This window comes from Varanus komodoensis, unplaced genomic scaffold (genome assembly GCF_004798865.1).
Source record: "Varanus komodoensis strain SLA01 unplaced genomic scaffold, ASM479886v1 scaffold507, whole genome shotgun sequence".
Classification (NCBI taxonomy): domain Eukaryota; kingdom Metazoa; phylum Chordata; class Lepidosauria; order Squamata; family Varanidae; genus Varanus; species Varanus komodoensis.
In genome coordinates this window covers 12,339-26,987 of record NW_025336096.1, presented here as the reverse complement: position 1 = coordinate 26,987, position 14,649 = coordinate 12,339, and the positions used below count along the sequence as shown (strand labels likewise).

General features: G+C 47.8%; 3 protein-coding genes across 5 annotated transcripts in view; 2 read left to right on the top strand and 1 right to left on the bottom strand.

Annotated features, from left to right (window-relative positions):
- Positions 1-365: 365 nt before the first annotated feature.
- LOC123031843 (zinc finger protein OZF-like) lies at positions 366-5,012 on the bottom strand. Of its 3 annotated transcripts, none has more exons than XM_044447222.1 (3): positions 4,870-5,011; positions 3,068-4,085; positions 366-2,731 (listed from the first exon to the last, which is right to left on the bottom strand). In XM_044447222.1, the coding sequence occupies exons 2-3, from the start codon at positions 3,852-3,854 to the stop codon at positions 1,779-1,781; spliced, it is 1,740 nt and encodes a 579-aa protein (XP_044303157.1). In that variant the 5' UTR covers positions 3,855-4,085; positions 4,870-5,011; the 3' UTR covers positions 366-1,778. The 3 variants fall into 3 exon arrangements, with proteins under 3 accessions (XP_044303157.1, XP_044303158.1, XP_044303155.1); XM_044447223.1 differs by having other exon boundaries at positions 366-2,762; positions 3,267-4,085; positions 4,870-5,010; XM_044447220.1 differs by having other exon boundaries at positions 366-4,085; positions 4,870-5,012.
- Positions 5,013-9,163: 4,151 nt separating this feature from the next.
- Positions 9,164-11,539, top strand: LOC123031845 (zinc finger protein 180-like). The gene has a single exon (XM_044447226.1). The coding sequence runs from the start codon at positions 9,355-9,357 to the stop codon at positions 10,444-10,446; it is 1,092 nt and encodes a 363-aa protein (XP_044303161.1). The 5' UTR covers positions 9,164-9,354; the 3' UTR covers positions 10,447-11,539.
- A 1,700-nt stretch (positions 11,540-13,239) lies between these two features.
- The window catches only part of LOC123031844 (zinc finger and SCAN domain-containing protein 2-like), an 11,944-nt gene continuing 10,534 nt past the window's right edge, over positions 13,240-14,649 (top strand). Inside the window, exon 1 of the mRNA XM_044447225.1 lies at positions 13,240-13,249. The gene's annotated coding sequence lies outside the window, so the exon portion shown is untranslated. The remainder of the gene's footprint in view (positions 13,250-14,649) is intronic.

Here is a 14,649-nt window from a genome sequence, read left to right as displayed (position 1 = left end):
GGGGGGGGGGTGCAAGGGGCTCGAGAGGGGAGGAGGGTCCTGTGAAAATACGCTCCCTCACTTTGCCAGATCAATGGAGATCAGGCCTTCCATCAGTGGAGTTGAAGCAACTGGACAGAAGCAGAAGGAAGCCAAATAGGAAAAAATAGGGAGGCAGAGAAACCACCAAGGTGCCTGGCAAGTCGTCCTTCCAAGTGCTTTCCACGAAACAAATATTCACATGGGTTCTCCACTGCAGAACTGAGTAAAATGCATCACATTTGTGTGAGGAACATATGAAAAACAAGATAAAATTGCTTAAAATTCTACATAAAAGTAAACAGAGCACCATAGTACATGAGAACAAAATACATTTAAATACCACATACAGTCATACTTCAGACAGCATTTATTATTTCAGCTTCACTAAAATGACCAGGGGTTCTCAGTAACCAACTGGGTTTTTATGTCCTCAAAGCTCAGGACAGCCACCACAGTTAATTGAGAAGGGCTCCAAAAGTTCCAGAGAAAAGGCCGTGAATTCAGTGCCCCAAAAGCAGTGCCACTTGGAGCAGGGCAGGGCCAGGATGTGGAAACAAGGGACACTGGGATACATGCAGAGCGTGGGAAGGAGGCCCAAAGGAAAACGCAACCATGCCTAGTCACCCTCTGCCCAATATTTTCTTGGGAATACTGAATGTTGGCAAATATATCCCAGGGTAGTGAGGCAAAGATCCATGCAGAATCCGTCTCTCTCGCACATGCTGGATTCCATTCCCACTCTTGGCCCTGGCCAGGAAGTGAGCTGGGCCAAGATCAAGTCTGCAAACACTCAGGGACACAAGCTGAGCTTCCTTGCACAAAGTATACAAAGCCTGCAAGTCACATAGAAACAGAGCGAGTCAGGAGGGGTCTCCCGGGCCATCTAGTCTGACCCCTGGCTCCAGCCGGCTCTGCTCACGCCACGCCCACCATGTGCATGTCTGGAAGTGGAACGTCAGTTGCCCAATCTATGCACAGGCAGGGGGGAACTTGCTTCCTGCTGGATACACATGCAAACTCTCCAAGCAAGATGGACTTAGCACAGAGAGAACGCAGGCCAAGGTCCAGGGAGCCAAGACCAGGAAATCCAGCAGATCTCCACCCACAGAATGGATTCCTCCAGCATCAAGGGTAGCTTAGCATTATCTGCAACCTCTGAGTTATGTTCAACTCCACTCCTTCTGGGGAAAAGTGTGTTTTCCTTCCACATTCTATTACTTCATTTTCTTTCTGACACCCTCTCCAGAGTCCATTCATTTACACAAAACCCCCTCCCATTATATCCTATGTTTTGAAACTATTAGTTTTCCACTCAGACTGTTTCATCTAAAGTAGGATTTCTGCTCACTAAAGCAGGTGTAACAATCTCTCTGTGTGAGAGACACATCCCCATGCATCAAAACAGCTGTGTTTATTGTAAAGTATCCTATGGCAAACAGAACATTTTTGGCTTTTCCCCACTGGGAATCCTCAGGTGTTGATTAGGGCCCATTCCATGAGAACAGAGTTCACAACACTATAAGCCTTTGTACTGATTCTCCCTCAGAAGTAAGATTGCTGTGATGTAACCAACCCATTCCATTTAAACCTAAGCATCAAAAACATTTCTACCATGACACTTCGTTGATGTGAAGTCAGATGTGGATTCTGCCTTAGGATCTGCTTCTACTCAACACACCTAAAACTTGATCCTAAAACTACTTGAGCAGTTGCATCTGACCCTTCCTTCTAAGTAGACCCTTTTCCTGAGTGACCCCTTACTCATGCGTATGCTGTGGGCGAAAGGGTATTCGGGGAATCAGGAGGGCTTCTCCATCATGGCTCTCAGTGTCCCACCTGATACACTGCCACTGCTGCTGTCCGGAGCCATTGGCGGTGGAAAGGGAGTCTGGAGTCACAGCTGGGCTCAGCAAGGTGTTCGATGGTTTGCTGGGAACCCCAGGCAAGGCACTGCTGCCAGAGGATCCCTCGGGTTGCTCCAGCCCCACTGTAGGAAGTGGCTCTTCTGCAGAATCAGACTCCTCCTCTTCTGAAGAGGTCTCTCTGTGAGTTCTTTGATGAGACACAAGGTATTCCCTTCGACTGAAGCTCTTTCCACACTCCAAGCATTTAAATGGTTTGTCCCCTGTGTGAATTCTTTGATGTAAAGAAAAGTATGCCTTTCGTCTGAAGCTCTTCCCACATACCAAACACTTATATGGTTTCTCTGCTGTGTGAGTTCTTTTATGAAATTTAAGATACGGTTTTCGACTGAAGCTCTTTCCACACTCCAAGCATTTGTATGGTTTCTCCCCTGTATGAGTTTTTTGATGCAAGGCAAGGTATGCCTTCCGACTGAAACTCTTTCCACATTCAGAGCATTTATATGGTCTTTCCCCTGTGTGAATGGTTTGATGTAATCTGAGAGATGGTTTCAGACTGAAGCTCTTTCCACACTCCAAGCACTGATATGGTTTCTCTCCTGTGTGAATGCTTTGGTGAGAGTCAAGGGCATACTTGCGCCTGAACCTCTTGCCACATTGTAGGCATTTGTATAATTTTTCTCCAACATGAATTATTTCATGTGCTTTAAGGGCACCCTTCTGCCTGAAACTCTTCCCACACTGCAGACATGTAAATGGTTTCTCTGCTGTGTGAGTTCCCTGATGACTAGTAAGGCTTTCCCTGCGATTGAAAGACTTTCCACACTGCAAACATTCAAATGGTTTCTCTCCTGTGTGAATTCTCTGATGTGAAGCAAGATCATGCTTCCGTCTAAAAGTCTCTCCACACTCCAGACATTTAAATGGTTTCTCTCCCGTATGAATTCTCTGGTGACTGGTAAGGCTTCTCTTCTGACGATAGCTTTTGCCACACTGCAAACACTGAAATGGTTTTATTCCGGTGTGATTTCTCTGATGTGAAATAAGGCTGTCCTTCCTCCTGAACCGCTTTTCACACTGCAGGCATTTAAATGGTTTCTCTCCTGTGTGAATTCTCTGATGGTTAGTAAAGCTTTGCCTGTGAATGAAGCTCTTGCCACAGTGTGAACATTCGAATGGTTTCTGTCCTGTGTGAATTATCTGATGGGAAACCAGGGCATACTTCTGTCTAAAGCTCTCCCCACACTCGAGGCATTTAAATGGGTCCTCCTCTGCATGAATTATCAGATGACTGGTAAGGCTTCTCTTGTGACTATAGCTCTTTCCACACTGCAAACATTCAAATGGTTTCTCCCCTGTGTGGATTACATGATGCAAAGTAAGGTCATACTTCCGGTTGAAGCTTCTTCCACACTCCAGGCATTTAAATGGTTTCTCCCCTGTGTGGATTCTTTGGTGGGAAAGAAGAGCAGATTTATATCTGAAGCCTCTTCCACATTGCAGGCATTCATAGGGTTTTTCATCCGTATGTGTTCTTTGATGGGACTGGAGGAGACAGCCCTGACTGAAGCTTTTCCCACACTCCAGGCATTTATATGGTTTCTCCCCTGTGTGACTTATTCGATGGGAATTTAAGAGAGAGGCCTGACTGAAGCTCTTCCCACACTCCAGGCAGTGAAACGGTTTTTCCCCTGTATGAATTCTTTGATGTACTTGAAGGGCACCGCTCTGGCAAAACCTCCTTCCACATTCCATGCATTTGAATGGTTTCTCTCCTGAGTGAATTCTTTGGTGGACAGTAAGTGCCCCCTTCTGACTAAATGCCTTCCCACACTCCAGGCAGTCGAAGGGTTTCTCCCCTGTGTGAGTTCTCTGATGGGAGATGAGTACCCTGCTCTGACTGAAGCTCTTTCCACACTCCAGGCATTTATATCGCTTCTGTGCTCCATCACTGGCCCAGTGATCATCCATGATAGATTTATGAGCAAATTTTCCTCCAACCACCGGATGCCTTTTGTTGCACTGGACTAACACGGAAGTCACCACCCATACAAGCAACAGATTTCTTCCTTAGTTCTTGCGTTTTGCTCCAGCTTGTTCATGCCACCTTGATTCCCAACATCCTCCTCCATGCCTGGTCACTTGTCACTTTCCTCGGGAGCTTCACATACCATCTCCTTGTTTTCATCCACATGGTCCCTGCTGAAAGAGAAAGAGAAACTTAAGGTGAGTGCGAAGGAGAAAGGCCCTTCCCAGACCGTGTTCTTCGGAAGGGAACACAAGAGCTTCTTAAACCTAATTGAACATTATCTCCACTAGGAAGACTAGAAGCAGGACCCACCTGAAGTTGAGAGCTAACTAGGAAGGCCTCAGCCCCATTCCTTCTGAAAGTTATACACGGTCTTACCATGGTGAAGAAGGTGGATACACAAAATCAAACATTCAAAAAGGATGTTCAAATAGGCACCCTCTAAACCAGTTTAGCTGTGCTCAAGAAAGATACATGGAGGAGATGAGCCCCTGGCTCACCCTGGGAGCAGGACTATACCACACTCTCTGGGAGAAATCTTACCTGTCAGAGGAAAGACTACCAGGGTATGAGGACCGGTGGTTCTTCGACTGCACTCCTAGTGAACCTCCAACCACATTGGCATCATGTGCTTTGAACAAGGACCTCTCGCACCAGCCTGGAAGCAGCGATCATCAACAACTGCAGCATACACACCTCCTTCAAGATCAACCCCATACTGAGCACAATGCAGAAGTGCAACCTGATGGTTGGCAAGGATTGTAGAATGGTGCCAAAAGACCTCTGGGGTGGTGCTGTAAGGAATGCAGGGGATCCCTACAGGGTTTTGTAGAAGAGCAAAAAACCTCAAAACCTCAGTTGGTTCAGAGGGACAGAGCAGAGAACCATGAAAAGCCACCGGCTGGCGGAGGGAGCAGGGCCACGCTTAGCGAAAACGGGGTATCGCGAAGAACCCACCTGTCAGTGTCCCCGGACAAGGCCTCCCCTTTTCTCTCAAGACAGGAGATGAGATCAGATTCAGGTATCAAAGGCCTTCCTTTTTGGGAGAACAAAATATGAACGTTATTTCTGGCATTCGGCACCGAAACCAGACATTCAGAAATGCCAGAAACAACTTCCGTTCTACCAAGAAAAGGATGAAAAGAGGGCAGGATCTGTCCAGACAGGAGAGGCGCCAGTGGGGAGGGGACACTCATGCCATCTCTATGCCACATGGCCAACAGGGCCAGTAGACTCCACTGCACACACGTCTCAGGCAAGTCCCAGTAGCATGCCGCAAGATCCATCACTTACAGAAATCCAAATCCATAAACGATCCTGGGATTAAACATCTGCAGAGGCGGGTCATGACCTTTTCCCCCCTGCAGTGGAGGGCAGGAAGTGTTCCAATGGAGCAATGCTCAGTGAACCAAGATTAGGGTGGATGGCAGGAATGACTTCCTGACGGTTGGGACCCCAAGGGTGTGGGGTGGGCTTCCACGAGAGGTGGTTGAGGCCCCAGCAATGAGGGTCTTTAAGGATAGGCTGGACATGCACATGGTGGGCACGTCATGAATGGAGCAGGCTGGAGCCGGGGGTCAGACTGGATGGCCCAGGAGACTGTTCTTTCACTGTTGCAGTACACAAGCCTTTGTCAGTTGATGTCGCACCCTGGTGTTCATCTCCCTCCCCTGCAGAATCCAGTTTAAAGCCCTCCTGAGGAACTTCTTCATGCTGTAGCCAAGTACATCCTTTCCCTTTCTTTGTAAGATGCGCTCCATCACTTGCCAGCAGTCCGTCTTCCAGGAAGCTTAGTCCACGGTTCCAGAATCTAAATCTCTCACAGCTGCACCACCTTCACAGCCAGGAACTAACATGGAGCATTTCCCCCCATCTTTTCCTCTTCTGCTAACTGGGAGGATTGAGACAAAAACTATCTGGGCCCCAATGCTCTTAATTTCCTTCCTTGAAATTTGAAAGTGTGACGTAGTTTCCTCGAAGTTCCTATTGGCAGTGTCGTTAGCTCTCACATGCATGAGAAGGAAGGGATGTGTGTCAGTGGGTTGCATGAGCACTGATGGTCTGTTAGTTATATCACTGATCTTTGCTCAGGGAGACCACACACCTGACAATTCCTGGGGTCTTCCCAGCATACATATTCTTCCACCCCCCTAACAGGGAATCTCCCTTAGCTATAACTCTCCTCCTCCTCTTGTTGCAAACTTTGGTATCTTTTTCCTTATTTAATTGACCTTCTGACTCTTTTTTCAGAGTTACCCAGTATGGCACACAGTTCTTTCAGAGTGGGGTTCTCTCTCTTCTCTTCCTCAGATAAAACAGTTCAAGGGTCCCACTTCTCCACTGGTGCAGAGTGTCATCTAGTTCTCCTGTACCTGTCACCCTTTCCCCGGGAGTTTCCTCATTTTCTCTTTCCGCAGAGTTTTCCTCTTCTGCCTCACCTTGTGGATGCACTTCTTGCTTCTGTACCTTTGCAATTCCAGAAATGACTTGACAGCCCATCACAACAAAAATGGTTCATGGGGAGAAAACTAGAGGAATCTGCCCACACCTTTCCTGTGAGCAGCCCTGACAACTTGCAGCTTAGCAAAACAAATTAAAGAAGCAAGGGCTCCTTTGAACCTCTCAACCAAATGGGAAGAAATCAAGCTGTCCCTTAATCTGAGGCCCTGATTACTGGTCTGGTTAGTATTTCCGCATGAACCTTTTGTGCCAACGCCGGGTGAGTAAAAGTCAAATACTCAACAAGGCTTTAAAACACAGAATATCGATTTGAGTTCATTTATACAATGCCCAGTTTTATTCAGCAGGGAGACTGAAGATTCATAAGGCTGTGGTGAATATGGAGCAGGTGGGTGGTATATGATAGCCGTGTTGCTTTCCCCAATCTGGCACCCTCCAGTGCCGCTGGACCACAACTCCCATTGGCCATGCTAGCTGAGGATTAGGGGAGTTGTATCGCAGTGCCAACAGGGAGAAGCAGGGAGGAGGCAGCTCTGCACGGGTCTCCTCTTTCAGGGCATCCTCACCCTCCCAATCACACGAGGCCATCTTCTCCGCTCCCTGTGCCTCCCACCCATGTGCGCCAAAGAGCGGGTTTCTGACACGGATCTGGCAGGCGGAAGCGGCACAGACCGCTGCAGGATGGGCACTCCAGAGGCACACCTCTGCAGCATGAGGCTCCGGCAGAAGTCCTCTTCCTTGAGACCACAAGATGCAGCACTTAGAAACAGTCCAAGGCAGTAAAAGGTACTGGCAGAAACAGATCTGTGTTCTTCCCCAGCACAGAAATTCGAGCCTGAAATCAAGCAGGAACAATGCCGGCTGTCACCGACCCGCATCTCCAATGAGCACTCAAGGGGAAGAAGAGCCCAATACACAACAGATATGTTAAAAGGACAGAGTATCTTGATGCAGAGAAACATAGCCAATGCCTTGGACTGGAAATGTTGAATACATTCTTCAGATATCTTTACAGCTTTTGGGAGAAACAAAGACCCAAACGTTTCTACAAAGGGGATGTACTCCAAGCGTTTTTTGGGAGTAGCTAAAATGCAGAAACACAATCGTCAACACTTGGTTGTGTCTCTCCCGTTTGGGAGAAAAGGGATCTCAACGTTGGTACACTGGGAAGTGAGGTGGTCAAATGGAACGTTTTGTTCCTTTGGGGCAATATTGTCTCCAGAAACATTCTGTAAGAAAATGTTTATTTTTCAGGGCAGTACATAGAATCCTCTCTCCTTTCCAAGCACACAGGGAGTTAAGTCGGGCGGAGCAAGGAGCCAGCCCCTAAGTTCTACCCCAAGAACCCTCTCTTGCTCAGTCACTGCTAGCTCAGTTCCCATTATGGATATGCTTGAAGCTGGGATCTTTTGCCCCATGCATGACTCTGCCCCTGCTTATATTGATCTGCCCCTGCCCTTTTGATGCCCCTTCTCCCAGCCTGAAGAGATCCCTTTGGAGTGCCTCACAGTCCCTTTTGGTTTTAACCACCCTAAAAAGTTTCGTGTCATCAGCAAATTGGCCACTTCACTACTTACTCCTAATTCCAGATCATTTATGAATAGGCCGAAAAGCACTGGTCCTAATACAGAACTCCGTGGGACTCCAGTGGTGACATCTTTCCATTGGGAGAAATTGCCATTTACTCCCACCTTTTGTCATGTTATAACTTCCTCCACAAAAGAAGCAACTATTGTTGTTATTACTAGTCGCAAAGTCTTGTCCGATCCGTCGGGACCCCATGGACAACATTCCTCCAGGCTCTCCTGTCCTCCACCATCCCCCGGAGTCCACCCAAGCTCACACCAACTGCTTCAGTGACTCCATCCAGCCACCCCATCCTCTGCTGTCCCCTTCTTCTTTTGCCATCTATTGTTCCCAGCATTAGACTCTTATCCAGGGAGTCCTTCCTTCTCATAAGGTGGCCAAGTATTTGAGTTTCATCTTCAGGATCTGGCCTTCTAAAGAGCAGTCCGGGTTGATCTCCTCTAGGACTGACTGGTTTGATCGCCTTGTGGTCCAAGGGACTCGCAGGGGTCTCCTCCAGCACCACAATTCAAAGGCCTCAATTCTTCAGCGCTCGGCCTTCCTTATGGTCCAGCTTTCACAGCCATACATTGCAACTGGGAAAACCATAGCCTTGACGTTACGCACTTTTGTTGGAAGGGTGATGTCTCTGCATTTTAGTATGCTATCTAGATTTGCCATAGCTTTCCTCCCCAGGAGCAAGCGTCTTTTAATTTCTTGGCTGCAGTCCCCGTCTGTGGTGATCTTGGAGCCCAGGAAAATAAAATCTGTCACTACCTCCATTTCTTCCCCATCTATTTGCCAGGAAGTGAGAGGACTCGGATGCTATGATCTTAGTCTTCTCAATGTTGAGTTTCAATTCAACTTTTGTGCTCTCCTCCTTCACCCACATCAAGAAGCAACTATTAAGCATTGCCAAATCATGTGGGTAAGATAAACATTGGTTATATCACACCTACAGCACTTAGTGGACTTAAACCAACCTTTATTTTTAAAAAAAGTTACAGCATCCAATATGAAAATACTCTTCCGAGATGAATGCAAAAGCAGCAGTCCATGACTGTGGTAGAACAGGACAATCCAATTCCCTGCTTTTTTCCAGCTTAAGACGCTGCATATCATATATTCAGTAATAATAATTATTTAGAAATGTGGTTCATAGGCCAATATATTTGATCAGCCTGAGTCAGTACTTCTCATAACAAGAGAGGTTCTGAAGCTGTACAATTCTAGCAAATGCAGAGAGCTGATTTGCTTAGGTTTGGGAACAGAGGTATTTCCTTCAAAGGGATGGGAAAATCAAAATTGTTCGTGAATTCCGTTTTTTGTACTCACATTGTTTTTTTTTAATCTTTCAGCTAGGGTTGTGTGAGAAAACAGAGGAGAACATCAAGTGCCTGAGGAAAGTGGAAAGATATGGAAGAGAATGTTGAGACAACAAAAACACCCAAAGAGAAGAGAGAGAATCGGAGGCCTGTGTGTGAAAAAACTGTTCTGCACAAAGCGGCCCATGATGGCAATTTGAAAGCCCACAGAGTGAAGAAAAAATATAAACGCCTAGACTGTGGAAAGAGTTTCCCAGAGAGTAGAGTACTTATTGAACATCAAAGAACGTACACAGGGGAGAAACCATTTGACTGCCTAGAATGTGGAAAAGCATTTAGTCAGAAAGGAACGCTTACTAGCCACCAACGAATTCACTCAGGGGAGAAACTATTTAAATGCCTAGAATGCGGAAGGAGTTTCTCCCAGAGTGGTACCCTTCAAGTACATCAAAGAACTCACACAGGGGAAAAGCCATTTAAATGTCCAGAATGTGGAAAGCACTTCCGAAGTGCCTCAAACATTAATTCCCATCAAACTACTCACTCAGGAAAGAAACCATATAAATGCCTGAATTGTGGAAAGAACTTCAGTCAGCCCTCTCTCCTTATTTCTCATCAAAGAACACACACGGATGAGAAACCGTATGAATGTTTACAATGTGGAAAGAGCTTCAGATACAACTCAGCACTTCATTCTCATCAAAGAACTCACACAGGAGGGAAAAGATTTCAGTACCTAGAGTGTAGTAAGAGCTTCCATCAGAGGTACGACCTTGCATCCCATCAGAGAATTCACACAGGAGAGAAACCATTTGAATGTTTGCAGTGCAGAAAGAGCTACTGTCTCAAGATAAGTCTTAAGAGTCACCAGAGAATTCACACAGAAAAGAATCAGTGTCTTGACTGTGGAAAAAACTTTAGGCAGAAGGCTGCCCTTATTTCCCACCAGAGAATTCACACAGGAGAGAAACCATTTGAATGTTTGCAGTGTGGAAAGAGCTTCCATCTCGAGTTGAGTCTTAAGAGTCACCAGAGAATTCACACAGGAGAGAAACCATTTGAATGTTTGCAGTGCAGAAAGAGCTTCCATCTCGGGATGAGTCTTAAGAGTCACCAGAGAATTCACACAGAAAACAACACATTTCAGTGTCTTGACTGTGGAAAAAGTCTGGCATACCTTTAGCCAGAAGTATGCCCTTATTTCCCACCAGGGAATTCATACAGGAGAGAAACCATATCAGTGCCTGGAGTGTGGAAAGAACTTCATTCTCAGACCATCACTTTCATTACATCAAAGAACACACAGAGGGGAGAAACCATTTAAATGCTTGAAGTGTGGAAAGAGCTTTGAACGAGGGGAGTATCTTACATTACATCAAAAAACACACACAGATACCTCTTCAGAAGAGGAGCACCCTGATCCCCTAGAACAACCCATTCCTACAGTTGACCTGAGGCAACAAGAGAGATTCCTCATCAGCAGTGCCTCATCTAACATTCCCAGCAGCCCTTTCAAATCTGCCTTGAGCCCACTCATGATTCCAAGCTCTCCTTCCTCCACTCACAGCTCAGCAGAGCAGCAGTGGCAGTGTATCAGGTGGGATACTCAGAGCCACGGTGGGAGTGTCCACCTGACTCCTAGAATCCCCTTTCATCCAGGGAATACTTCCTGAGCATGTGTCTACTCAGGAACATGGGTCTGCTTATGAGGAGGAAGGCCCAGCTGTGACTACTAATCGACCACACTCAGATGTATCTGCAGAAACTGGGTCTGACAAAATCTGTGTTCTCTTGCCCAGAGCTTTCCTTGGTTAACACCTCCCACAGAGCAGTCTGACCCCATTTTTGAGCTTACGATAGGAAAAACTATTTAGGTGCCTGGAATATGAAAGGCGTTTAAAGCTGAGCACACAGCTTATGGAAAGGCTGCCTTGGACATAATTTAGCTAAGGTAGAATTAGTAGAAAATCTCTAAATATGTTGGAAGGAGGGCTTAACAGTCATCAAGGAATTCATGCTGTGCAAAGCCCCAGAAGTGTTCTGGTTATAAGTAAGATTTTTTACAAGAATCAAAAATTATATGTGCATTTGTATTTGGGTATATGCCAGACACACCCATGGACTGTGGGGTGTGATTTAGAAGAAAACTCACATGAAATCCTCTGCCTAGAAGAAAGGCCATGTAAACATACAGGAGAATGGGAAGGAACCAATGCCCCAGGGAGGTTGTGGGCTCTTCCACGCTGGAGGCATTTAAGATGCAACTGGACAGCCATGGTTTAGCTTGGAGTCCTGTACTGAACAGGTGGTTGGACCTAATGGCCCCTTGGCCCCTTCTCAAATCTACTCTTCTAGGATTCTATGAGGGGGTTTTGGTTTTTTGGGTTTTGTTTTTGTTTTTAGGATAAAGGAATATTCATTAGAAAACCCATCTGAATTCTGGTGTATAGAAAGAATTTGGAATGATGACTCACCAGCCGTACTGGTGATTAAAATAATCGCTCTCTGTACAGAGCAAAAGGAGTACTGTAAGAATAGCAGCAGTGGTATATATGGGTAGAGAAGGAAAAAAGTACCTAAGAGTGTCTGTCCTACTGCCAAGTGGGTGAGTTTTTATTTTAGAGTGATATATCTTTACCTACATATTTGAAATGTATGTGACTATCATACTAATGATGTTTATACCACCCGTGAATCCCAAAGGCTCTGTTGAATGGCTAACAATCAAAAGTATAATAAAATTGAATGCACAAATCTGTTAACCAATAATAAATAAATTACATTTGGTGGCAGCATTTAGCAAAACAAAAACCAGCAAGAAAACTAGAAAACAGGTCAATGTACCACCCCCAAAGCTTTTTGAACATTAGTCTTGATCTGATGTCAAAATGCTGGAACAGGTGGCCTGAGTCAACGTCAGGTGGACATTCCAAAGCTTCGGTTCCACAGTGGAAAAAAGCCCTATTTGGGAAGTTCCATGGTGTGATTCAAAGGGCAAAGGGACCTGGAGTTAGACCCCAGGGAATTATCTGAGGCCCTAACCCTGAGTCCACCTGAGCCCAGCTCTCCTCTATCAGGAGCAGCTCGGCTTGTGGCAGGAGTTGGGTCCATACAAAAGAAAGCAGTCCTTTTGATAACCTGCACACAGATAATTTAAGGATTTAATGACTATTTTGCTTCTGTGTTCTCCCCAAAGCAGGAAGGGGGAGATCCGCTTGGGAGATTAGATGAGGCTGGGGACTTAGGGGCACAGATTAGAGTCACCCCCCTAGTAGTCAAGGGGCTCCTCAGAGCATTGGACATTACAAAGGTGCCGGGCGCTGACAGGTTACACCTGAGAGTACTTAGAGAGTTGGCAGGGGCTCTCTCACGCCCGCTGGCCTCCATTTTTGAGGCCTCATGAACAGGTGAAGTTCCAGAGGACTGGAGGGTGGCATCAGTGGTCCCAATTTTTGAAAAGGGTAGTAGAAAAGTCATGGGGAATTACAGACCAGTTAACCATACGTCCATTGCAGGAAAAATAATGGAAAGGCTCATAATAGCGAGAGATCTAGTGATGATAGATAGGGAAGGGAGGCTGGCGGCCACACAACATGATTTCCGCAAAAACAGGTCCTGCCAGACAAACCTAGTGGAATTCTATGCAAGGTTTTGAGGTGGCTAGATGGAGGGGATGCATCTGGATGGATGTGGTTTTTCTGGATTTCAGCAAGGCCTTTGACAAAGTGCCCCATGATATCCTGGTTGAGAAACTGAGGAGTTTTGGGATACAACAGAGCACTGTCTGATAGATTAGGGCATGGCTGGCTGACTGAAATCAGAGGATAACCATTAGTGGGGAATCATCAGGATGGCGGCCAGTGACAAGCGGGGTCCCCCAGGGCTCTGTCCTGGGGCCGCTCCTGCTTAATCTTTTCATCAGCAACATGGAAGAAGGGGTGAACAGTCTGCTGATCAAATTCGCAGATGATACTAAAACTGGGGTGGTGGCCACAAATGAGGAGCAGGTACTCCAGATTCAAAAGGATCTGGACAGACTATGGAAGCGGGCAGGAGACAACAGGATGGCGTTCAGTATGGACAAGTGCAAGGTCTTGCACTTGGGGCATAGGAATGGGTGTCATAAGTGCAGGTGAGGGGACAAGTGGCTGGAGAGCTGCACTTGTGAAAGGGACCTTGGGGTGCTGGTTGACTGGTTGCATAGCCAGAAGTGTGGCTTCTAGATCAAGAGAGGTATTACTACCACTCTGTAGGACACTGGTGCGCCCGCAACTGGAGTATTGTGTTCAGTTTTGGGCTCCTTGTTACAGAAAGGATATAGCCAGGTTAGAGTCAGTGCAGCGCAGGGCCACAAGGTTGGTGGCCGGTTTGCAGGGGATGCCGTATGAGGCAAGACTGAGGGAACTGGGTCTCTTCAGCCTGGAGGAGACTCAGAGGGGATCTGTTGACAACATACAGGTAAATGAGGGGGTGTCACACGGAGGTGGGTAGAGACATGTTCTCCCCTGCAGAGGAAGGCAGGACACGCTGCAACAGAACAAAACTCAAGGAAGCAAGGTTCAATTTGGATGCCAGGAAGCAATTCCTGACAGTTGGGACCGCGAGGGTATGGAATGGGCTTCCACAGGAGGTGGTTGAGGCCCCATCTGTGAGGGTGTCCAAGGATAGGCTAGACATGCACATGGTGGGCATGCCGTGAGCAGAGCCGGCTGGAGCTGGGGGTCAGACTAGATGGCCTGGGAGCCCCCTTCTGACTCGCTCTGCTTCTATATTTAAAGAAAGGTAGTTCCAGCACTTTGATTTGCCCCTAGAAACCAACAAGCAGCCAGTTAAACTATTTGTGTTGATCAGCCTTGTGTTCTCTGCAGCTTGCCTCAGTCAATCACGGCGCTGCATTTTGAACCAGGTATATCTTTGCGACCTTTACAGGCGCATCCTCAAGCAAACGGTGGCTGCTCTGGAAGGCAGGGAGCGCTTCCAGCTGGCCAGATCCGCACGGGGGACGGAGGCCTCCTCCGCTCCGGAGGCGTCCGAGAGGCAGCAGGGCCGCCCCGCCAGGGGCGCTTCAACGTGCGGGCCTGCGCTGAGCGGGGAGGCCTCGCAGGCCCCTTCCAGCTCCAGTGTTTCGGGGCCCCGCGGAGTCGGCTTCTGCCTGCTCCGCGCCCGCGCCGCCCGGCCGCCCCGTTGCCGTGGGACCCCCACCCCCCGCCGGCCCTGCCGACCGCGGCGCTTGGCTGCGCCCCTGGCTCCGGACCGGCCCAGTGCGCGGCAGGAACCGGGCCGGCGCGGGCAGGGAGGCCGCGGAGGCGGGGCCACGGCAGGACGGCCCTCCCCGCGGCCTCGGCCTCGGCCGCCCCTCCGCGCCCCCGCGCCGCCCCACCTGGCT

Bases quoted from the DNA above. Each gene is read 5' to 3' on its own strand.
- LOC123031843 (XM_044447220.1), bottom strand. From the start codon at position 3,854: ATGGATGATCACTGGGCCAGTGATGGAGCACAGAAGCGATATAAATGC.
- LOC123031845 (XM_044447226.1), top strand. From the start codon at position 9,355: ATGGAAGAGAATGTTGAGACAACAAAAACACCCAAAGAGAAGAGAGAG.